The sequence below is a fragment of the Indicator indicator genome, chromosome 2 (genome assembly GCF_027791375.1).
Source record: "Indicator indicator isolate 239-I01 chromosome 2, UM_Iind_1.1, whole genome shotgun sequence".
NCBI lineage: Eukaryota > Metazoa > Chordata > Aves > Piciformes > Indicatoridae > Indicator > Indicator indicator.
The window spans coordinates 37,698,447-37,721,873 of NC_072011.1; the positions used below are offsets into that span (position 1 = coordinate 37,698,447).

The 23,427-nt window shown below is 37.6% G+C and overlaps 1 protein-coding gene across 4 annotated transcripts in view; it reads left to right on the forward strand.

The window, feature by feature from the left end:
- The window catches only part of SPAST (spastin), a 34,529-nt gene extending 14,129 nt beyond the window's left edge, over positions 1–20,400 (forward strand). For all 4 annotated transcript variants that reach the window (XM_054394192.1, XM_054394211.1, XM_054394203.1 and 1 more), the window contains 13 exons: positions 4,226–4,413; positions 5,734–5,867; positions 6,176–6,269; positions 10,126–10,200; positions 11,446–11,517; positions 12,039–12,114; positions 12,642–12,733; positions 13,799–13,878; positions 14,629–14,671; positions 15,347–15,426; positions 16,069–16,139; positions 18,429–18,469; positions 19,988–20,400. In XM_054394192.1, the coding sequence (XP_054250167.1) occupies positions 4,226–4,413; positions 5,734–5,867; positions 6,176–6,269; positions 10,126–10,200; positions 11,446–11,517; positions 12,039–12,114; positions 12,642–12,733; positions 13,799–13,878; positions 14,629–14,671; positions 15,347–15,426; positions 16,069–16,139; positions 18,429–18,469; positions 19,988–20,110 (1,169 nt within the window). In that variant the 3' untranslated portion in view covers positions 20,111–20,400. The remainder of the gene's footprint in view (positions 1–4,225; positions 4,414–5,733; positions 5,868–6,175; positions 6,270–10,125; positions 10,201–11,445; positions 11,518–12,038; positions 12,115–12,641; positions 12,734–13,798; positions 13,879–14,628; positions 14,672–15,346; positions 15,427–16,068; positions 16,140–18,428; positions 18,470–19,987) is intronic.
- The last annotated feature ends 3,027 nt before the right edge of the window (positions 20,401–23,427 follow it).

Consider the following 23,427-nt stretch of genomic DNA (forward strand, 5'->3'; position numbering starts at 1 on the left):
TTGATTTTCATTCATGGTGTCCTAACTAACCTAACTATCTAGAGATTTTTCTTGAGAATTTGTCTGATAGATTTATAACGAAGTTTGTAAGACCTCATTACAGCGGTATCACCTGCCCTTTAATTGCAAAAGGCTACACAGTAACATCTTAAGAGTACTACTAACAAGTAGCCTTGACTCTAATCTTTATTTTGAAGTATATGTGAAACGATTCAGCTGGTTTTAGTTTGGTTTTGTCTTTTTTTATCTCAGACACATAATTTTCTTTTGCATAGTGGATTGTTATTTTTTTTTTGTCTGTTTTAAAACTAGCTTGCGAAGCAGATAATGCCAGTTTTGTTAAAGGCAGCAGTTATGAGTTTTGGATTATTTTGTGGACACTCAATACTAATAGTATCATAGTACTTCCAGTATACCATTTCACATTTAACATGTAAATCTCACCATGATATACCATCTGAGAAAGCATTAAATTTCACTTTTTTAGCACAATTGCACTGTAGCCTGTATTCTGTATCATTTTCACTTGGAAGGTTTTACTGGCATGTTTTTAATAGGGGGCATATATGGGCAATGTATTTCCATTTGCAAGAATTCTGCTTTTAATACTGAAGTTTAAGGAGTTTCCCAAGTAGATGAACAAGTAGCAGTAAGATAATTTTTAATGCCATGATTTGGCAGCAGAGGTCTTTGACAGGATCTGTCTGTTCAGAAGGAAATCAACAGTGTCCTTGGTCTGTGTAGCTGTCGTAGTATTCAAAACATGGAACAGGTCATTGTTATTTAATTTTTCTGTTAGGTAATTTTTGTTACTTGAATAGACTTCTCTTTTTTTTTTTTTTTTTTTTTTTTTTTCCCCACTAGAACTGCATACATAAAAAGTTCCATCTTGGGGTCCACAAACCACATACGATAATTTCTCTTATGTTGTTTTATGTCACTTGCCTATAGGCATATGTAAGGAATATTCCCAGATGTTTCACAACTACTGATTAGAAACTGTTCTGCAATATTGGAGCTGCTGCCACCAGTTATAATTTGACCTGGTTTTTGGATGCTTAATAAGTTATAAAACAGCATAAACTTGTTTGAAATGTGAATTAATCTGGTTTAGATACAAAAAGGAAAATACAATTGGTTTGTTTTTCTGAAATATAAAGCCTACTGTTACCTATATTAATAAACTAGAGGTGTATGTTCCCCAGATTGTTGCTGTGTTTCCAGTTATGTAGCATAATCAAGCCTCTCTTCAAGTTGTTCAAACATACACTTATTTCACTTTACTTTAAAAAAAAAAATTGAATATAATAAAGACATTTTAACATTTCTTTCTGTAACGTAGTCTGAAAATGGACACCTGTGTCTGTGACTGCTTATCACAGTTCAACCAGTAGAAAACCTCAGACAAAATTTTGTTCCTTGCTAGTTTCTAATTTGCTTGCTGTATATATATTGCGATGACAGATGAAAATTGCAGGGATGTTTTCAGGACCAAATAGTTACTAATTCTGTATGATTTAGTGGCATTAGCTTGGAGCTTTAAAGTAGATTATTCTGTCAAGTATTACAGAGTAAAATAAAAATTACCAAATCTCTATTACTATCCTATAAGTATATATGAGGTAGAGAGTTCAATTGTTCAGTCTTTCAAATACACTTGAAAAAAAAATACCATGGTTTGTCTTTGTGATTAGAACATATATGAGGCACTTGCTTATTGTTTTATATGGAGTGGTGAAACGTTCAGCAAAAGGCTGCTGGAGATACTGCAAATGTTTTAAAGCCACTTGCAGCATGTTTTCCATCTTTCAAACAGGTGACAAATACAAATGGATAAGAAATGTTTGGGAGTTTTGCATTTATTACAGGAAAATATGTTTTACATAATTAAATAATAGGGACTGTCAGTCTGACAATATATACACATGTATGTGCTCTGAAGTAGTTCAACCTTTAGAAACAGGTAAGCTTTGGAAAAACTATAATTCTGAAAAGTTTGACATTTTCATTTGGTTCTTCAATAAAACTTTTTATGTAAAATAACATTTTACATAAAATGTAAATGGAGTTGACACTGAACAAATGTGTCCTTTCCATGCTGTACTTCAGGACTGACCACATAACTTAGTGGTCTTGATTCCTGGAAGTGTACAGCTAGAGTAAATCGTAGTTTGCATTTAAACCTTTCTTTCCATCACCTCCCACCTGAATTTCAGCTTCCTGACATACTCCTTACCTGTGCAGTGTGTGCATATACTCAAAATTGCAATGTGTGTGTGTATTGTTCCTAGTAGATGGGCGTAGTTCTGGGAAAGTGTGATAATTGAGCAATTTGTTAGGGCGGAGGGGATGGAATAAAACTAGTTTAGCTTTTTGAAGCCTTCCCATATTGCCTTTAAGCCAGCTGTGATAATGAGGTGGAAGGAAAAAAAAAAACTCCACCTAACCAGAGTCCACCTTTTAATGAAATTGGGCCAGTCAGTGTTGAGGAGCTAGGTTTTCTAATAGATTCATATACTGCTTTTTTGAAACTTGAAAGTTGCTAAGTATGCATAATTTTGGAGAGTTTTCTACGACTAAGTAAATGTAACCATCTGGATCTGTGTGTGATTTAGTTGCTAGCCAGTTTTGATTTGATTTCATTTGTTTATTTTTTACAAGAAGCATCTTACAGGCAAATGTAGTTAATCATATTCTTCCAGATTCCTTATTTTTGCATATTGGCATGTCTGCACTGTTAATGATGACCTCTGCAGAGTTTCTGTAACTCGTAGAGTACAGTAGATTTGTGACTGAAGAAAGGCTTCAGAAGCTTGTTAGCCAAGTAGTTCAACACATAGATACCTGCAGGTTGTATAAAGATATTTGCTCCTGGTAGTAAGCAAGACTTCTAAGTTCAAAGAAAGTGAGAGCATGGTAGTAATTAACTGATTCTTATTCGATTATTTTTTTAACACAACATTCAAAATTACGAAGCTTTGAATTAAAGTATTTTTCACTGAACTGTAATATGATAAACTAAAAATTAATTAAGTTCCTGTTGCTTAAGGCTAACAAATCAAACTGAGTTGCAGATTTCTAAAATCTTAGTGGAGAAACTTGTAGCTGAAGTAATCTTGATCTTCCTTACCTCTGACTCCATATTTTTGTAGCTAATCAAAAAGCACCTTTATCCTTTTAAAATAATAGACAGTATTTACAGTTTCCATCACAGACATAAGTACTACATTAGGCAGCTTCCAGTAATGTATTCCTGCCATCAAAAAAATCCCTTATCTTATGCTGCCCTCTGATCATTAACCAGCCTGACCAAAGCACATGCTCACTGTAGTGTGCTCTTGCCTGTAGTCTCTGTTGTGATGTTTTACATATGCTGTTTCTGTGACAAAGAACCTTATTTTGTTGTATATCCCATAGAGAGAATGTAAAAATCCAGTGCTATTTCACTTACTCTGGACCAAAATGGCCTTTTGTAGTTTAATCACCAATGTATTAACTTTTATCTGTCACCTAATTTGAGACCTTCCTGCTCCATCACCGAGATGAATTAGTGTAAGCGGGAATAGAATGTGTGGTGGTGTTTGATGGTGGTATAATATAATAAAGTTTTAAGACTTAAACATAGGAGGGTAAGCTGCTTCAGAGCTTCCATTCAGAGTTTACCACACCTTGTGGTACCTGAAGTGAAACAAAGTTGTAAGAAGAATCTGGTAGTTGCTGGCTGCTGTAACTATTCTATTTTTTTCAGAGTACCTTAGTGAAGCTTCTGTGTGGAAGGTGCTAGACAGTATTAGCTGTTATCCAAAGTACCTAGCCTGCTAACATCACTTAAGGAATGAATGCTCTGAATTTGAGGACTTGAAATTTGGGGATTATTGTAATGATTAGTTTTTGGAGTTCTTGGGAAGGAAAATCTTCTGGATGGTGTTCTGTTGTCAGCTGTTTTAATGAATAGATGATGTTCTTCCTGTGTTACAGGACTTGGGGTTCTCTATTTTTTTTAAGATGACTAACTAGTATTGCTTTTGAGAGCTCCTAAAAGTTTGAAACTTTAACTTTAGGAGAAAGTTGCAGTCAATATCCCCTAAAACATACTAAACGTCTTTAAAAACTTGTGTTATTCTGTTATAGTACCATATTGTGTGTCAACAATATTTTCAAGTTGAAACTGATGGTAAAAGTATGACTGTTGAAAATGTTCTCCTTACATTGGTTTTCTTTATAGAAAGTGGAGCGGTTCCAAAAAAGAAGGATCCCTTAACACACACTAGTAATTCTCTTCCTCGTTCCAAAACTGTTGCAAAAACTGGATCTATAGGCATTTCCAGTCACCATAGAACACCTAGCTGCAGTGGGATATCAACTTCAGTGTCAAGACCACCAACACCTAATCCTACAGCTTCAACTCATAAGGTATGATAAGGATAAATATACCAGTATACACTTGTGTGATGGTTTAAAACTGTCTTTTTAATTTGTCTTCTCAAAGTTCAAGCAGAGAAAGAGAAGGAATGTAAATAAGTCAAAGCAAAATAATGATTATTCTAAGCACTTCCATTGGAGAGAGAGAAATGTTTAAGAACTGCTACTAAAAACAAAGTTGAGGCAGGTGGAGTCAGAGTTCGCAGCTTGCTGGGTTCTGTCTGGCTGCTGCTGCTTCTTTTCTAGCTGAAGATAACACACTGACCTTGACGAGCTAAGTCTAACAGCCTCTCTGCTTCTGAACTCTCTGCCTTCTGCCAGGGGGTCTAGGGATTCCTTCTGGTCTGGGGGGAGAGGTCCATTGGGAGGTTCCCTCTTTGGGGGAAGCAAAGGGAGCTTGGTTATGCTTTTCTGTTGATTGTATATATTTGTAAATGTTGTGAATAGTGTATATTTGTACATATCCATTGCATTTCATCACAGATTGTAGATTCGCTTGTAAATACAGCTTTCATTTGCTTCCAGACTGAGCTAGCGTGGTTATTGTCAGTGGAGGGGATTTCAGCTCTCACACTGTTAAAACTTGGAAAATCTGTGTAAATTCCAGAACAAACTTTGGATTTACTGCTGTTAATTGCAGTATAGTAGAAACAGCAGGTTTTTGGGGAAAAAGCCCTAAGTCCCTGAACTTTTGGTCAAGCCTCTTGACTTAGGCTGCAGAGTGGATTTTAGAAAGTTGGATGGCTTCATGGACACATGGATTTTAATTGCAGTAATAAATGATAATACTTGTTTTGAAAATTGCATGGGAAACTGAGGTTGCACAGGTTGTATTGCAGCTACATTGAAAGGCAAACTATGGTTAGATCGTGACTGAAATAACAAAGTCCTACCCTAATACGAGACAAAAACGCTACATTTTTCGTGATTCAGATGCCTTTCCCTTCCATCCTTATCTCCACCGTTGCTACTCCCCCAGTAAAGAGGAATAAAGAACAGAATGGCAAGAACATAAATACCGTTCAGCATATTTAAAAAATAAAAAATTAAACAATCCCCAAACAAAAATCAAACAAAAAAAATCCTCTCCACTCTAGCCTAAGATGTTCCACCTGTGGCTGAATATGGTAGTATGATTTGTAGCAAAATATAGCATCAGGGTGTCTGGTATGTGTTAACATACTAGATTTTACTGGAGTGTGTAAAATATAGAAGCAATTTTGTTAACAACAAGCATGAAGTTGGCTTTTCATTTGGGCTTTTTTTTTTTGTTTGTTTTGTTTTGTTTCTTTTTCCTCTCTCCCTCTCCAGGCTGCTCCTAAAAATAACAGAACAAATAAGCCTTCTACTCCTACCACTGCTCCTCGAAAAAAGAAAGAAGTGAAGAGATTTAGAAATGTAGACAGTAATCTTGCTAATCTTATCCTGAATGAAATTGTTGATAGGTAAGTCTGAAGAGAAGTAAGCTTTTCCATGTTAAAAAACCCCATATTTTTTTGTTCAGTATAGTCTTGGTTCACTTGGAATGAAATTAATTATTTTTTGTTTGTTGTGGGCTTTTGGGGGCTTGTTTTGGGGTTATTGTTATTTTGTCAAAAGGATGAAAACTCAAATCATAAATGCTTACCTTTTTAAATGCTTTCCAGTATAAATTGTAGATTTCCTCAAATAGTCAAATGTATTAAATTAGTCAGCTGCAGCTGAAAAAGAGTGTCTCATTGTTAGACTAATTAGTATTCCATTTCTTTGTTAGTGGGCCAGCTGTCAAATTTGATGATATCGCAGGGCAGGAGCTTGCTAAACAAGCTTTGCAAGAAATTGTTATCCTTCCTTCTCTTAGACCTGAGGTAAGCAACTGGATTTTGTTATCATTCTGCCACACACACACGAAAAAAAGTATTGTGCTTCACAATGAGGTGATGATTCTTGAATCCCGCTGTTATGACTTGAATTGTGGTTATGATTGCTCTCAATGGCTGTGTGGCAATAGCAATATTGGAAAAGGAGAATGGAGAATTTGTGTTACTGCCACAAAATTCCTTGTCTTCTGGTTAGTCAGTGTTGTAGAAAGTAACTGAGACAGTAGCTTAAAAAAAGCCCAAGCAAACTCTCAACAAAATACAAAAGAAACCCCAAACCTGTAAAAAGCCAAAGGAAAGAATGAATAAACAAATAAATCCTGAAAATCTGTGAGGCTCACTGTACTGGATAACTGTAGCTGTGTGTCCAACCCTATATGCACATATAAAGGACAAAGCCGGAAGAGTGAAAAAGGAGATTTGTGTAGGGAAACCAAGTCATGGCACTGTCTGATTTGAACAATTTTAAGTTGGTGTTGTGGTTTTGTTATCTGTGTGGATGTTGGTTAGGCACTCTGAGTAGTCTCTTCATAGCAGGAGAGAATGTGAAGAAGTGTAGTAGTGAATGTGCAAGTACACGAAGGTGTGTAACGTTTGAGGGCTGATTTCCTCTTTACTTGCATGAGTGAAAATTGGTCATTCAGGCTTGTATTTATCATAGGTAGCATCTCGACTACTGTGACTGCTTAGATTCAGGTCTGGTCTACATGCTGATAATAAGTCAGCCTGGCTGATGTAGTTGCCAAGCCACTCTCCATGATATGAAGTCCTGGCAGTCAGGTGAAGTCCCTGGTGTCTGGAAGAAAGGAAACATTACACCCATTTTTAAAAATGGCAGGAAGGAGGACTGGAAACTGCTGACCTGTCAGCCTCACCTCTGTGCCTGGGAAAATCATGGAAGCTCTGATAAGGCACATGGTGGACAGAGGGGTGATTGAAGACAGCCAGCATGGCTTTACTAAGGGCAAGTCCTTCCTGACCAACCTGGTGGCTTTCTACAATGGAGTGACCTCATCAGTGGACAAGGCAAGGGCAATGGATGTCCTCTGTCTGGACTTCTTCAATGCCTTTGACACAGTCCCCCACAACATCCTTCTCTCTAAGTTGGAGAGATATGGATTTGATGGGTGGTCTGTTCAGTGGATAAGGAATTGGCTGGATGGTTGCATCCAGAGGGTGGTGCTTAATGGCTCAATGTTCAGATGGAGACAGGTGACAGGTGGTGTCCCTCAGGTATCTATAGTGGGACCAGTGCTATTTATTATCTTCATCAGTGATATACACAGTGGGATTGAGTCCATCTTCACCAAGTTTGTAGATGACACCAAGCCAAGTTGTGTGCTCAGTATGTCAGAGGGAATATCATCCAGAGGGGACCTGGACAAACTGGAAGAGTGGGCCCAGATGAACCTCATGAGGTTCAACAAGGCCAAGACAATCCTTATTGGGGAGGATGTGATAGAGAGCAGCCCTGCAGAAAAGGACTTGGGGTATTGGTGGACTAAATCTGGACATAAGACAACTGTGCACACTTGTAGCCCAGAAGCTCAGTTGCATCAAAAGAAGTGTGGCCAGCATATCAAGAGAGATGATTCTGCCACTCTGCTCTGGTGTTCAGCTCTGGAGCTGTGCTGGGTTACATCCATCCTGAATGGGGGCTCAGAGAACCCAGCACCCTGGAGGACAAAAGAAACTTGACCCAGGTGGGCACAGAGAGAGACTTGGTTTTCCCCCTCCCAGGAGGAAGGGTCCCCTGGGTCAAAGGTAATCTATTCCACTCCCCCTTCCTGTCGAGCAAGCCTATAAAAAGGGTGGACATCTTCTACTGCTTCCTCTTCTGTGCCTCACCTGCTCAAAAGAAGATCAGCTGCTGCTGATGCCTCCTGCACTGACCACATGGTTGGGGCCTGTCCTTCCAAGCTGCATCCATGTTTTCTGGGGGACTGAATCCACTCAAATCCAGGGAAATACAAAGCCATCCAGACTTGGTTTTGTGTATTTTCCTATTTATCCTTGTCCCTTACGTCTGTGAACCCTCCCTGTTATTGCTATATATTTATTTGTTTAAAAATTTACCTCTCCTACTTACAAACCAATTCCAGGCTATTTATTTTGTAAATCTACCTCCTCCCCTTTCCCCTACCCCTTTTCTTTTTCCCTTTTTTTTTTGACTTTCCTTACTAGGGAAAGGGAGGGGGGAGGAATTCCAATCTGTTATCATTTGAGCTTTTAAACTCCGGTTAAGGCTCAAACCAGCACAGGGCCCTTCAACACTGGAAGAGCATGGACCTGATGGAGAGGGTCTAGAGGAAGGCCATGAAAAAGATCAGAGGGCTGGAGCACCTCTCCTGTGAAGACAATTTGAGAGAGTTGGAGTTACTCAGACTAGAGAAGAGAGGACTCTGGGGAGGCCATATAGTGCCATTCAACTACCTGAAAGGGGTGTATAAGAAAGCTGTTTACAAGGGCATGTAACACTAGGACAAGGGACAGTGTTTTTAAACTCAAGAAGGGTAGATTTAGACTGGACATTAGGAAGAAGCTCTTCACTGTGAGGGTGGTTGGACACTGGAACAGGTTGCTTAGTGAGGTGCTGGAGGTCCCATCTCTAGAGACAGTCATGGTCAGGCTTGATGGTGCTCTGAGCAACCTGATCTAGTTGGGGATGTCTCTGCTTACTGCAGGGGGAGTTGGACTAGATGACCTTTAAACATACCTTCCAACCCAAAGCATCCTATGATTCTAAATTGGTCTTTTCCTAAAGCTGGATTTGCTAACAGCTACTGGACTCTCACAGAAATTCCATGCAATGACTTACTGCAGTGCTGGTTATTCAGGCAAAATCACTGTTTGCTTGCTTGTGGATCTCTTGTCACATTGACAGATAACTAGAATTGCTCCATGGTCTTCACCTTTCCTTTAAATACAGTATCTGTTTTTGAGATGTTGCAGGGAAGAAACCTAAACCTGTCATAGCATCCTAGGAACACTCACCCTGAGGAGAGCAAAGCTTTGGAATCCAATCAAATATGTTTTGGTATTCTTACACAGAAGGACAATGTCATTGTACTGTCTCAGCTATTACAGTGCTTCAGTATGTCAAGTCTGCTGTTCAGTAACACTAACACAGAGAGCAGAGTGGGAAGGACTTTGAGATGTGAGGCTTGTGATAATTATGACTCTTTTTCCAAAAACAGTTGGTATTTTCAATAGTCTTCTTTGTATTGCTGTAACTAGGAAGTGACATGACCTTGGTGTAGATTGAGATGTAACAAGGTCAGAAAATCCTATGAATTTTTACATGTTTTTTGGAAGAAAAGAGATTTTTGTGTTGTTACTTGTAAATGATCATGATAGATGTGACAACTATAGGGGAATGCTTAGTCAATTAATTACTAATTCAGTTTTAACTTCAAGGTTCATTTAGTGAAAGAATGATGAAGGTGTTCTTCCTTATGGAGTTAGTAAGAACATTGCTTTAACTCTTTTACTACCTGAATTCCCCGCTTTTTAAATGTAGTTGGTGCTTTAAATTTGTTAGGCTGGTCTTGTGGAATGTGTTACTACTTTTTGTGCTCCTTTCATAGTGCCTCTGCACAGAATGATCATGAGGTAATTTAACTGTTAGGTGGGAAACAACAAGGGCAGTGCAAATGGTCAAGTTAGTAACAGAATGTAGTTCAGTAAATTACAGGGTTATAGTTTAGTAGGGTTGTAGCACTGCTACTGTTGCTACCACTGCTAGTCCCTGAACCATTCCCGAATCTTAAACTGTTTTCTTACAAAGGTAAATCAGTGTTTTCTTTAAATCTTTGAAGGTAATTTATGACAATGTGCTTTTCAGTTATTCACAGGACTTAGAACTCCTGCACGTGGTTTATTGCTGTTTGGCCCACCAGGAAATGGGAAGACAATGTTGGTGAGAAAATTAGTTCATGCATGAGTTCGTGGGCTTAAAATGTAACTGTGAGGGGTCATTTTCCATTTGGGTGTTGTAGTAATAAACTATATATTCTTCCTGAACACATGTTAAGGTGTTAATTTAATACAAAACTGCAAAATTCTTCTTCACCATGGATTTTATAGGGGAGGGAATTGCTAAACTGTCCTCTGCTTCATTATTTTCAATATCACATATAATATTTTAAAACTTAACCCAGCAAGTGCAAATCTCACTTTCAGAGAGAGTGAAAGTAACACGGTTAATTGTTTGTGCACAGCAGTGATTAATCACAAATGGTCTGCTCTCTACTAAAACACAGTAGAGGTGCATTTGGGAAATGGGGAAGGAGCGGAGTAGTAAGAAAGGGGGTTGTGTCACTTCCATGCTGCTGTGCAAAGAACTGTGAAACAGTCTGGCCCCTCTTATTTTCTTCAGCTCCATGTTTTGGGTTTGGGGAGCTGGCTGAGTGAAATGGCTGTGTATCAGCTACGGAGCATCGTGTGTCCTGATGCAGCTGAGCCAGGCACGTGGTCTTGCGTCACGTGGAGCCTGCAGCTGCACATTCCCTCTGCTGAGTACAGGACTGTGAATGCTGAGCTGCGCCTTTGGCCTCATCTGTTATGTTTTACATGCTGGAACATAATTGATAATCACTAAAATTAAGCTGTGTAACTAGGGAATAGTAACTTCTTAAATAGGGTGATGAGGGTACTCTGAGCATTCTGGCTGAACTAATTCGTATTCCTAGTTTTCCTCTCAAAACAGGGTGGTGGTTTGTTTGTTGGTTTTTTTTTTATAGATAGGGTACAAAGGAAAGAAAAGTAAAGAAAGGGAAAAGGAAAGAAAAGGAAAAGTAAAAGGAAAGAAAAGGTTAAAGAAAGAAAACCCACAAAATTTTAAGTGTGTGTTGATCCAAATGCCACCCTAAAGTAGTCAAAGCTGTATTTTGAATGTCTACTCGGGACATTTTGAAAGGAACTGGAGACCTGTATTCAGTAAGCAAGTTATAGTTGGCTATGGAGATGATGGGATTAGAGAAGTCTAAAGTCTGGACATTTCTCTTGTGGTTCAATGACTTACCTGTTCCTGTTTGCTCCTCTGAAAAGAGCAGGGGTTTTCAAAATTGCCTATCAAGACATGAATGCTAGTTACAATAACAGAGAAGTATCTTCAATGTGATGTTTTTAAAGTACTTTTTTTTTTCTTTGCTCCCTCCCCTAGGCCAAGGCAGTTGCTGCAGAATCAAATGCTACTTTTTTTAATATAAGCGCAGCAAGCCTAACTTCAAAATATGTAAGTAACAGCTTTAAATGACATTGATCTGAAAACACACATGCTGTAATTGGGTCTTAGTAAGTTCAGAAACTTTTGATGAGTCTTTGGTGACTGTTAGCCTATAGTGGACAGAAAGCTTTTTAAAAAGTGACTTGTGTAGACAAAAATTTGGTTTTGTGCTTGTGATAACTCAATGCCAAAAGCTTTTTCAGTTCAGGATGACCCTGTCTGTCACACAGGTTGTAAACATTATTTTCTGTAAAAAGTAAATTAAATGGGTCACATCTCCTTTTCACTGTGGTAGTTTAGGTACCAAAACCTCTGGACAACTCAATTATGATCATAAATTAAGCTGTAATGTTTCTGTTAAGACATGAGCAATACTATCCTGTGTAATATTTAACTATTGATAATCTGAGTGCGTTTGAATGGACTGAGTGTGGCTGGTTATCAGAAAGATTTTCTGCAGGTTATTGTTAGCTGTATTGTAATAAATGCTTTCTAAACCTCTTCCAAAAAGAAGTTCATTATTGTTTTAGGTGGGTGAAGGGGAGAAACTGGTTCGTGCTCTATTTGCAGTAGCCAGAGAACTTCAGCCTTCTATAATTTTTATTGGTAAGGCCTTAAATATGATTGATTTTTGTGTGTTTTCTTAAATATTTTGACTTAGTAAATTTTAGTGATCAGGTAAACTTCAGATAACTCTCTAGTGCAGAGCGGGTATCTCAGACACAACCTGCTGGCTAATCAGCAGTTCCATGTAGTTATTTAATCAGTAGTTCCATATGTTGTTTAATTTGTGTTAATAGTGGGAAGAAATGTCCTCAAAACCACAAATGCTGTGCCCTTACAGAATAAGTCCATTTATGCATTAAACTTGAAACATGAAAATGGGTTTCACTTGTCCTAAGTTACACTTCATAATCAGCAGGTTTTTTTCTTTCCCTCTTCTGTGGTTAGTGTTACATATTCAAAGTACAAGAAGTTACACGGACTTCTAAACTTCACTGAGATTTCTTGGTTTCTTAAGGAATAAACTTCATACCTCTCTAGTTGGAGCTCTGTATTAGGAAAGTAACTTAGGCGAATATGAAGACTTCAGTCTTGTATGCTTAATTAAGATGTGTTTGCTTGTTTTTTAGATGAAGTTGATAGCCTTCTGTGTGAAAGACGAGAAGGTGAACATGATGCTAGTAGGCGTCTAAAAACAGAATTTTTAATAGAATTTGATGGTGTAAGTATTTAGTCTTGGTTATTGTTTGGTTGAGCTGAATTGGGCAGTGTAGTGGATACTAGTACAAGCTACAGATGAACAAAGAATTTGGCTGCTCGGGCTTAACTCTGTGTCTCTGTGCCCCCCTCTAAATATCAGTTAGCTTTTTTATTTTTTCACCTGTATTTTTCTTGTCACTCACCACTGGTTTTTGTATTGAACAATCTTGGTTTGTATACCACTAGCATAGAGGACTGTTGCTACAGTGGTGAAGAAACAGTACCTGAAGTACAGGAGGAAAAAAGAACTATATAGAAAGACAACAACATCAGGATAAAATTTCTCCAAAATGGGATGAATCAGGACAAGTAAGGTGTACACACACAGAGAGAGTTTTCTCTTGAAAAGGGAAAAATTAAGCATAATTAGTAAGTTAGCCAATTTTGGCTCAAGGTGTATCATAGAGTAATCATCTCAGATACTCAAATGTTTTCTCTGAAATCTGGAAGCAGCAAGACTCTGTATTCTTGGATATAAAATTAAATCTTGCTGTGGAGTGAATTGGGGGTGAGACTATTGTGTCTGTGTTCCCTTGAATGGCTTCTCATTTCAGTTACTAGCTTCTTCCTCATCTGATTTAGTGGTTCTGGCATTGCCTTAGTCTAAAGTTTTGATTCTGTCTTTCTGTGTAGGTTTCAACACAATGTTTGGTGTTAAAACTCACAACTGCAGAAAGTCTCTTAACTTTTTAAACCTAATTGTCTCAGGATGACTGAGCTTTGGAGTGCTTTTTGTCGTTTCAGTTTTCTCCATCATTTTAATGTGCAGTTCCACAGCAATATTTGTGTTCTTGCAAGACTCTCTTCAAGTAACATAACGTGAACATAAACACAGGACCCTATGCCTGTTTTTTTTTTCCATTTTTCTAGTGTCTTTACGTTTATCTAAAGAATGTTTTGAAGCAAACCGCATGGAAAAAAGTGTATACAGTAAGATCCCATCAGTGTGGCACACATCAAGACTGTGGTTTTGTGTATTAGTACTTAATGTAATCTGAAAGCAGTCTTGCTTTCCTTTGGTTTCTAGGTGCAGTCTTCTGGAGAGGACAGAATACTTGTGATGGGAGCAACAAACAGACCACAGGAGCTTGATGATGCTGTTCTCAGGTATCAAAATCTCTCTTTCATTCTTAGAATACAGTAATATAATGTTTGTTATGAAAAGCTGGTTATGTCACTTAGTGCTTTGGTTGGTTTTAAGTTTTGGAGTAAGTAACAGAAGCTGTTTGACAAGGTTACATTATTTAATGTCTCAGAAGTGTGTGTCTCTTTTGAGATGCGTTTGCAGAAGCATGATGACCTTGGAGTTGTCGAGATCAGCATTTTATAATCTTGCATCTTGTGTAATGCTTTTTTATTATATGGATCTTACTGGTAGGATAAAGAAAGAAATTAGACTAGTATTTCTTCTCTATGAACATTGTACTTCTGATGTCCCAGACAATTACAGATCCTGCTGTAGACTTGCCTTTAGGACTCTCTCTCTTCAAGTTCTCATACTTTATTCTTTTCTCCTTCTTCACTGCAAAAAATAGGCATGTCAGCACTGCCTGGACAAATCAAAACACATTTTTAATGACTCCATAGACCTTTTAAATTAAAAGATGCTTCGTTTTATTGCTGGTAGTCAGTCTTTTACCTTTGGAGTGCTTTGTCGTCCAGTAGCGTCATGTATTGTTTGGTTGGTTGTTGGATTTTGTTCTATTGCTGGTTTTGGTTTTAAATCAGTAGTTCTACTCCCTAGAATTGGATGTGAATGAAATTTCAACCTTTACTAAACAAATGTTACATCTGTGTCCATTATAAAGTTCTAAAAGTGTGTGTGTATATATATATTTTTTTTTTTTTTTTTTTTAGACGATTCACCAAACGGGTATATGTGTCTTTACCAAACGAAGAAGTAAGTACATTTTCTTCATTCTAAGATTAATGTTATTTTAAAAAGAGTATAAAATAGCACAGGATATTCTTAACCTCCTGTAGTAGATGACTATAATTCTGTGAACTAGCTTCTGGCCCATTTTAGCCATATACACGAGTGGCCATACACATTAATTCTGGTGACTATCTTCAGTTTTTTTCCTATTTTTTTAACATGTACTAGTAGCAAATCTGGTAGTAGCTACTCAGTGTTTCTTGACAAGTGAGGTGCTACATGCTGGCAGGCACAGGCAAGTCTGAAGTAAGGCTTGCAGAACAGGAGCCTGTTTGGCTGGAGAAGAGTGTTTATTGCAAAAGATAAAAGTACTTTCTTAAAGTTTTTCAGCTCAACAGCAGATTATGGCTTTTGATAAGGATTCTAATGTATTATTCTTGAAGCAATTTGGCCTTAGATGTTATAGCCCTATACTAGCTACTGTGAAGAAAGTGAACTCTGTTACTGCCAAACCCAGCACATTAGTGAATCCCTTTTTTCTTTCCTTTGAGGAGTCAGTAGTGTACAGTCTAATCACTACAGGCAAGTTTAAACTAGTGAAGCACAAAAGCTACCCTGACAAACATGTTTTGCTGCCACAGAATTTTAAGTGTACTGTGAAGATTAGTTCTACATTTGATCAATGTACCTTCTTTTCAGACAAGACTGGTTTTGCTAAAAACTCTTCTAAGCAAGCAAGGAAGTCCATTGACACAAAAAGAGTTGGCACAACTAGCTAGGTAAGTGTTCTATACTAAATAAATAGACTTATCTACTGCATTCATTCAGATTGTTGCATTCATTCCAAATGTAACTAACCTAAATCATGAGATAGTGACAGCACTTGCTGAGAATGAATTGTATGTATGTTAGGAAGCTGTTTTATGTTAGAATTGACACAGTATTGCTGTTTGTGACTCTCAGAAATCAAATGTAATGGGTGTCTGTTTGGGTTTGGTTTGGTTTGGTTTGGTTTGTTTGGTTTGTTTTTTATTAATTAATTTGTTCCCCTCTTTCCCCTGTGATTCTGAGGATGTGGATGACAGATGACAACAATAGTTGGTGGGGTGTTCATGTAAGAGAAATAATAAATGTGCTTGCAGTTAGGTTTTGTCTGCCTCATTGGTTGCAGTCTTTTTGCTTTTCCTAGCATGTTATTTGGGACTTGAATATCTGTACATAAATTTAGTCTGGGAAAAACTTAAATGTAGATGACTTATGTTGAGTGTGCTTTTGACTTATTAAACTTGCAAAACAACATCAAAATTGTACATTTGATTAAGTAACATTTTAATAATCTGCTATTAATTAATCAGATAAAGAAGAATTTTGGTTTTATTTTTTTCTTCCTTGTTTTCCCCCCACACTTTCCGTTGTCAAAGAATGACAGATGGATATTCTGGAAGTGATTTAACCGCCTTAGCAAAGGATGCAGCTCTGGGCCCTATTCGAGGTAAACTGCATAGCTTTTTATGTAGGTTTTGAAAAAACTCAGATGTTATTTTTTCTACATCTTTTTTAATGTTAAACCTCTGTTATTAAGCTTTTTAGATTGGATTTTGGTCTGTTGCTCATAATTGCATCTTCGTAAGATTTACTTTATGTAAAACCATTCAGTAGCTCATCATGTGAAACAGAGAATTTTTATGTCTTAAGAGGCAGCCAGGCTGAAGTGTTGTTCACAATTTGTGGAATTTTCAACTAGCACATCTTTCCTAGGCTGGTATCAGTTCTGCTGTATCTCAACTATTACTTCAGTTGCATTCTCTGACTGCATCGCACATCTCATAACACGGGCAGATCTTTTTGAAGCCTAAAGAAAGGAAATAGTGAAACAGAAGCAATTTTGTGGTTTGGTTTTGTTTTTAGGTAGAGTTTGAGTGTCATGGCTTTTTTTATTTTTAAGTCTCCTTAATGTTCATTTGTGATTCAGTTGAGAGTTGTGACTTAAGCAGAGTTTTACCTATGTTTGTCCTTCTTCTGACATTTCCAACTTTGAAAAAATATATCATATGTAATAATAATGCAAACTTTTTTTTTAATGATAATGCAAAATTATTTATTTCCGCGCCCCCCCCCCTTCCCAGCAAGCACAAAACCCCAACCCTAACAATACTCCACTTTGTTCTGGTTTACTAGCCCATTGCGATGTTTCCAATAGCCACAACTGAAGGGGACAATTTTGTTCAGTGGAGATCAGTACTAGAAGTGTTCTGTAATATCAGTCTGTTATGTGTAACTAAAAGTTGTTGCAACTCCTCTGGAATGATTTGTGGGGAGGAGAGGTCTGTGCATGTTTTGTAGGTGTATTTGGGTTTGTTTTGTAGATGTTTTTTTGTTTGTGTGTGGGTTTTTGCTTTTGTTGTTGGGGTTTTTCCTACAGCATGCAGTTTTACCAGTATCATTTTGGAATAACCTCCTGGAAAGTAATGTCTTTTTACCCACTTACTTCCAGCTGTTGAGATTTAGGCACATATTCTAAAATCCTGCATAATAACTGGGAAAAGGAGTTGCATTAAATAGCTCTCACAAGAGACATCATGTCTCCTAAGACTTTGAATATATTTATTTAGAGTGGTTGAATTAATAATGTATGCAGTCCTTACTTTGCTGACATGGCACTTCACATAGAAGAGAATTTTGAGAGAAGACAATGCAATGTTGTGCAGCCTATTTCTTCCACTTGCACCTGGCTTCCTGTATCAGTGTGAGAGCTGAAATTCCCCTCCACTGACAATAACCAGGCTAGCTCAGTCTGGAAGCAAATGAAAGCTGTATTTACAAGCAAATTGACAATCTATGATGAAATGCAATGGATATGTACAAATATATACAATATCCCAGGCTCTGGACCAGGCGCTCGAGGCAGGGCAGGGCAACTCAAGGCAGCTTCATATGAGGTGGGTCCAAGTAGGTTTGAAGCCAGGTTTGAGCAAGGTAAAGGCTTGAAGCAAGGTTTGAAGCAAGGCAAAGGCGACTACCCAGTCATATATATATGTGTGTGTGTGTGTATATATATATACACACACACACACACATGTATATATGGCCAGAGATCGATTGGTCCAATGAGGCACTGAAGCTAACGTGTATCTGCCCAATGGAAAGGCGTTTTGCCAGGCCATAACCATAAAAGGCAGAAGCAAGGACCTTGTATCTGGGGAGCAGTGGTCAGCTTACGTTCTCTCATCCCAGATAAACAGGGGTTTACCAGACAGGCAGGAGTCCTGTCCCCTTTGTTCTTTTTCCCGCATTGCCCTGTTTTTCTGCAGGAAGGAGGGGAGAGACAGGGACCTTGTCTAGACATCTTAAGGCATGTCTGGGTTTCTACTGGGCCATGTCATGGCCCTACCACAACACTTGGCTGACGATACCTTTCTGTTTTCTGAAAATGGTGCAGTTCTGAGGGGTAGGGCAGTTGTAGGTACCAGAATATGGGGGAAGGCAGCTCTGTTGCACTTGTGTGCCTATCCCCATGCCTCCAGGAAGAAGAAAGTAGTTCTGCTACTTTATACTCTATCTGCAGTGATTGAATGTGGGAGCAGCCTATTTGAGGAGCTGATAAATCGGGAAGGAGACAAAACCACCATCTACCTTTTTGCAGGAAGATTGTGTTGATACAGAGAGGTATAATTTTCAATTGTGGAGTTATTTTTCATAATGTAAGTGCTTTTATCATGCTTTAGTTGTCAGAAGTGATGAAAATTTTCTTAAACTCACTGATATTCCTTTATTTTTACAGAATTAAAACCAGAACAGGTGAAGAACATGTCTGCCAGTGAGGTATGCTGTTCTAGCCATTGTGTTTTTCCTTTTGAATGGAATGCATGCTCACCAGAAACTTAGAAGGTCCCTTTATGTACATGTAGTATCCTAAAAACTACCTAGCATAATTTGGAGGGGTATTACCCCTTTTTATTAGCTTCTTTACTGAACAAAAGTCTCTGCTGGTCATTGTTCTAGCTGATTGTCCTATGTTTTCCTTTGCACTGCTTGAACTGTTACCTATCAGATGATGTCAGATGCCTGGCTTTTATTTTGTCACAGTGTTACTCCCCCTGGACATGGCCACAAATGTGTCAAGTGATGAGTTGTATTCCCTTTCCTCTTACCCAATTCATATCTTTACATAAAGCAAGTTCTTTTATGGAGAACCTCTGAGGGATTTTGAAACAAGTTTGTTTGTAAATATCATGCATATACACAATCATTCACATGGACCATCATAATGCAATAAATAAATTCCTCACCACAAATTGTATCTGTAACCATCAAAAGATAAGGTTCTTACTGCGTATAAAAGTTTCTGTTCAAATATGTATGTGCATGTCACAGTTACGTAGGGTAAAATGAAACAAAACTTGATTCCCCTGTTGGTTTCTGTGTTTAGGCTTAGAACATGTCTGTGGCTAGGATAAGCTGAAAGGATTTGTTTCAGGAAGATAAGAACATCTGTGATAATTTGTTGTGAATCCAAGTTTATCTCCTATATCCTATAAAAAACTACAAACATGGGGAGTGTTCTCCAGTTCTAATATTAATACTTCTTTAATAATAAGACTGCTTGGTCTCACTTTGGTTGTCTCTTATCATGCCTGAGCATTTCTGTATAAGGGAAACATCTGTTTATAGTCCTGCCCTCAGCAAACAAGTGAAAGGCATGTGTTGAAACAGAGAGGTTATGTAATCATCATTACTTTGCTAATAGCATTCTGTGGTCTGAATACAGTTGTGGTAAGGGTGGGTACTTTCAGCGCGTGCTCTCCTGGTACACAGAGATATGCCATAAAGGTGTTAACAACTCCCACTCTTTATACTGGGTTTTGCACCCTCATGTACAGCAGCTTGCACTACCTAGTGAAACAGGAAGCAATAACACAGTCTCATGGGCTGTTAAATAGCAAGGCAGACATCGTGATTATCAAATACCGGTTTATTAAAAACGGTAAATACTGATAGTCTTAAATGACAAGACTTTTGCATCAGGTCATAGTGTCATAGAACAGCCCAGGTTAGAATGAGCCTTGAAAGATGGTCTGGTCTAGGCTTCCATGGGAAAGGGAGCCTTGATGAGATAATCTAGTACCCTGCCCATCTTGAAACCTTCACTAATGGGGACTCTGTCCTCAGGGAGGGTGTTCCAGTGAATGACTCTTCTCTGTGTAACAAAATGAGAACATACACATCAAGGTGAAGCGCTTCTAGAATATGCTTTGTTGAAATTGAATACTGAAGTACTTCTTGAATAAACTGAAGTATATCAGCCACTAGTGATCCTGATGTTTTCCCATTTTTGTTTAGATGAGAAATATCAAACTATCAGATTTCACCGAGTCTTTGAAGAAGATAAAGCGCAGTTTGAGCCCTCAGACCTTGGAAGCATACATTCGCTGGAACAAGGACTTTGGAGACACCACAGTGTGAAACACTACCTGAAGTTAAAGTGCTGCCAAAGGAGCAATTGGTACAGACTACTGGAAAGCAGACAGAGTTTACAGGACTTTACAGATCTTTAAGTATCTGCATTGAAACTTGAGATGATGAAAAAAATATGCAATGTGAAATGTGTTCATCAAAGCCACCTTGCCATTTAGTGAGGATTTACACACTGTAAGTAAGAGCACAGTAGAACTTGAGACAAGATTTCTAGCAATCTGATCATGGTTTGAACAATACTATATGTATTTGTTGCAGCCAGAAGGCTCTGATGATATTGGTCATTGGAAAACCTTTTCCTTATGTTGGTGTTGGTGTGTGTGGTTTTTTTGGTTTTAATTTTGCTATGACATTGGTGTCTGGCTTTCTTCCTTATAACTACTAACTTACAATTGGAGCTTTGTAAACTTTGGTTCAGTTTTTGACTTTTTTTTATCCTTAATGTGCCAAATAAAAGAATTTTCCCTATGCAGAAAGAAAGAACAGCATTGGGGAATCATGATACATATTGAAATGTAAAAAGCAGCTGGTCTGTTATTATTTGTCTTTTTGTTTAGTTGTAACATGATTTTATTGTTCATAGAACCGTTTTAAACAAGACCTTTGATAGCAGAACAGCAAAAAACCCCAACCCTAGAAAAACCAATTCCAAATGTCTTTTTAAGAGAGTAAACTACTGAATAAAAAACTAGTCTATGACATTCATTTACTGGCAGTATTTTCTCTTTAACACATGTTGTAACGCTTCCATTGGTAGAATGTTAGCTTATGGTGTACAACTTGAAGCCCAGCTGATGTTTGAGAGAGTAGGTGATGGTGATGCTAACTGTCGAGTTTCAGAAATGTGTTTCTACTTTGTATTTTGGTTTGTTTATAATTGAAAGCAAAATTTCCATTGTGAGAATTTTTTTAATCTACACCTGTAAGCATTAAAATAAGAGGCCTCGTGTTTAATACATGGCACACATTAATGTTTTTATAGCTTTCATATGTTTTGGTTTATATATTAAAGTATGAAATGCTCAACTGATCTGCTTTTTTAAAAAGAAACTGCATCTTTGTACAAAGACTTGGTTTTATTATGTAAATGACAAGGTATTTAAAAATCTACTTAAGTGATAGCCTTTAAATGCTATAATAGACAACATCTTTGCCTTTATTTCTAAAGGCCTGCCATCTTGTTTACAGGCTCTACATGGATTAAACACAGATATTTGCAATGCAGACCACTAGTTCCTTGTTAGAGGAGGTTTGTGGGGCTTTTTGGGTTTGTTGTTTTGTTTTGTTTTTTTTAAAGACAACTCTCCCAACTTAGTGATATTGCAAAAGATCGTATTGTTTACAGTTATTTAAACTGAGTTATGAATTTTGGGTTTTTTTGGTCTTAAAAATTTGTTCTTATTTTTTCATTTAACTTATATTGGTAGAGAATAAGATATTTCTGGGACTACTCACTCAAAAGTTGACTATAAATAATATATTTTAATTATATATATGTATATATAAAAAAAACCCCGTAGCTGATAGGTGCTGCGTAAGTATAATGATATCCAGAGAGGACTCTGCTCACTGTGTAGTATTGAGTACTGAATAGCAGAAACTGTGTAAAACTTTTGAGACACACAGATGCAATATGTTTGAGATTCTGATGGATTTTTTTGTGTGTGTTTTGGTTGTTTGTGTTTTTTTTTTTTTTTAACCCAGAAAGGCTTTTAATTGATCTTAAGATTAAAAGCAATTAAGTAAGAAAAGATTGTGTTACACTAGTATGCCTTTTGAAGTAGTCTAACCAAACCACTTGTAGCCTTCTAAGGATAGGACTGTCTCTAACATCAATATAAATGAAATGTGATTTCTGTTCCCTTCGTTCACTTTCCTGGAAAAGTGAAAAATGGTAAGAGATTTGATTTTTTTTTTTTTTTTTTTAAATCATGTAGTGCTTGCTTTGCCTTAGTTTTGCCTTCAGTAGACCACCTCTCTTGCTGGAGATTCCTGGCTGACTTGACTGGTGTTTGTCATAGACTTCATAGTGCTGAGCACGAATATTAATGCTTCACTAATGTAAAATGCTTCACTAGCATTTTACAAAGTAAACAGCTAAGAAAGGCAGGCCCTTGGTCTTCGTATTCTCCAAGCTTGTAAACTTGCCTTGTGTTCTTTTGCAAGGAGAACTCTGAGGGTAACACTTCTGGTTTTGAGTGTTCCTAAATACTTGGTATCAAGCTCCACTTAATTTTGAGGGATATACTGGTGTTTATTTCAAATACATACTTATTGGTATGTGATGGGACCTAAGGGTATGATGGCACCTGAAATGTAGAGGTGGAAGTTCCCATCTGCTAAAATACCATCAGTGTGTAGCACAAAGGGTCAGGAGCCTGAGCTGCTACTTCACAGGGGGGAAAAACAGAACTTTTTTGTAAAACCAGTTCAGGTTAAGAGAATCTGTGTGGTTGGTACAACTGCTGTTTGGTTTTCTATTCTGCTCTGATTGTTTTCTGCATTATGGATGAACTATTGCTCTACAAATAATTGCTGGAACACAAGGAAGAACTTAGCTTTTGTTCTGAAACATCAGTTTTCCTCATAGCTGCTGAATTTTTATACCAAGTGCCAAATGGTTCAAAAATCACCTTTAAGTATCTTTTCTATGCCATTTTCTAAACAGTATATTTTAAGAATAATTCTGTTCTCACTAAGGCATTATCTCTCATCTTCTGGTTTCTTGTTTTACACACACTGAGTCCAGTCTTAGTGATTGTCATCTATTTTTTGGATTAACTGTGTATAAAAGCAGATCTGGACACTCGCCCCGCTCTCCAGAAAGATCAACCACTGCCCCCACCACCCCTTCCCCCAAAAAACCCAAACCAGAAAACCTGTAGTTCCTAAATATATGGTATTTTATATAGAAATTAGGAACTGTATTTACTATAAAGTCAGATTATGTTCTAATGCTGTAACTTGAGTTAGGATAGAATAAGCAGCACAAAAGCTTGGATACTTTTGCAAATATTGGCATTACATTAGCTCTCTAAATGGCATTTTTCTTTTACTTTTTTTTTTTCCTTCCCCTAAATCTGCCCACAGCTAATGAATGAGAGACTTGATGGACTTTTTTGAGATGATTAGGAAGCAGCCTGTCTGCCCTCTCCAAGTGTGTTTTACTGACTGAAAGAGGGTAGCAGTTACTGGAGGGAGATGGAGAAACAAAACATGTCCTCTTTTTAACAACCTTCTTCATACATCTGTGCTTTGTGTTTTGATTAAGGAGGAAACACATCTCTCTCCATGTGTCAGAAGAA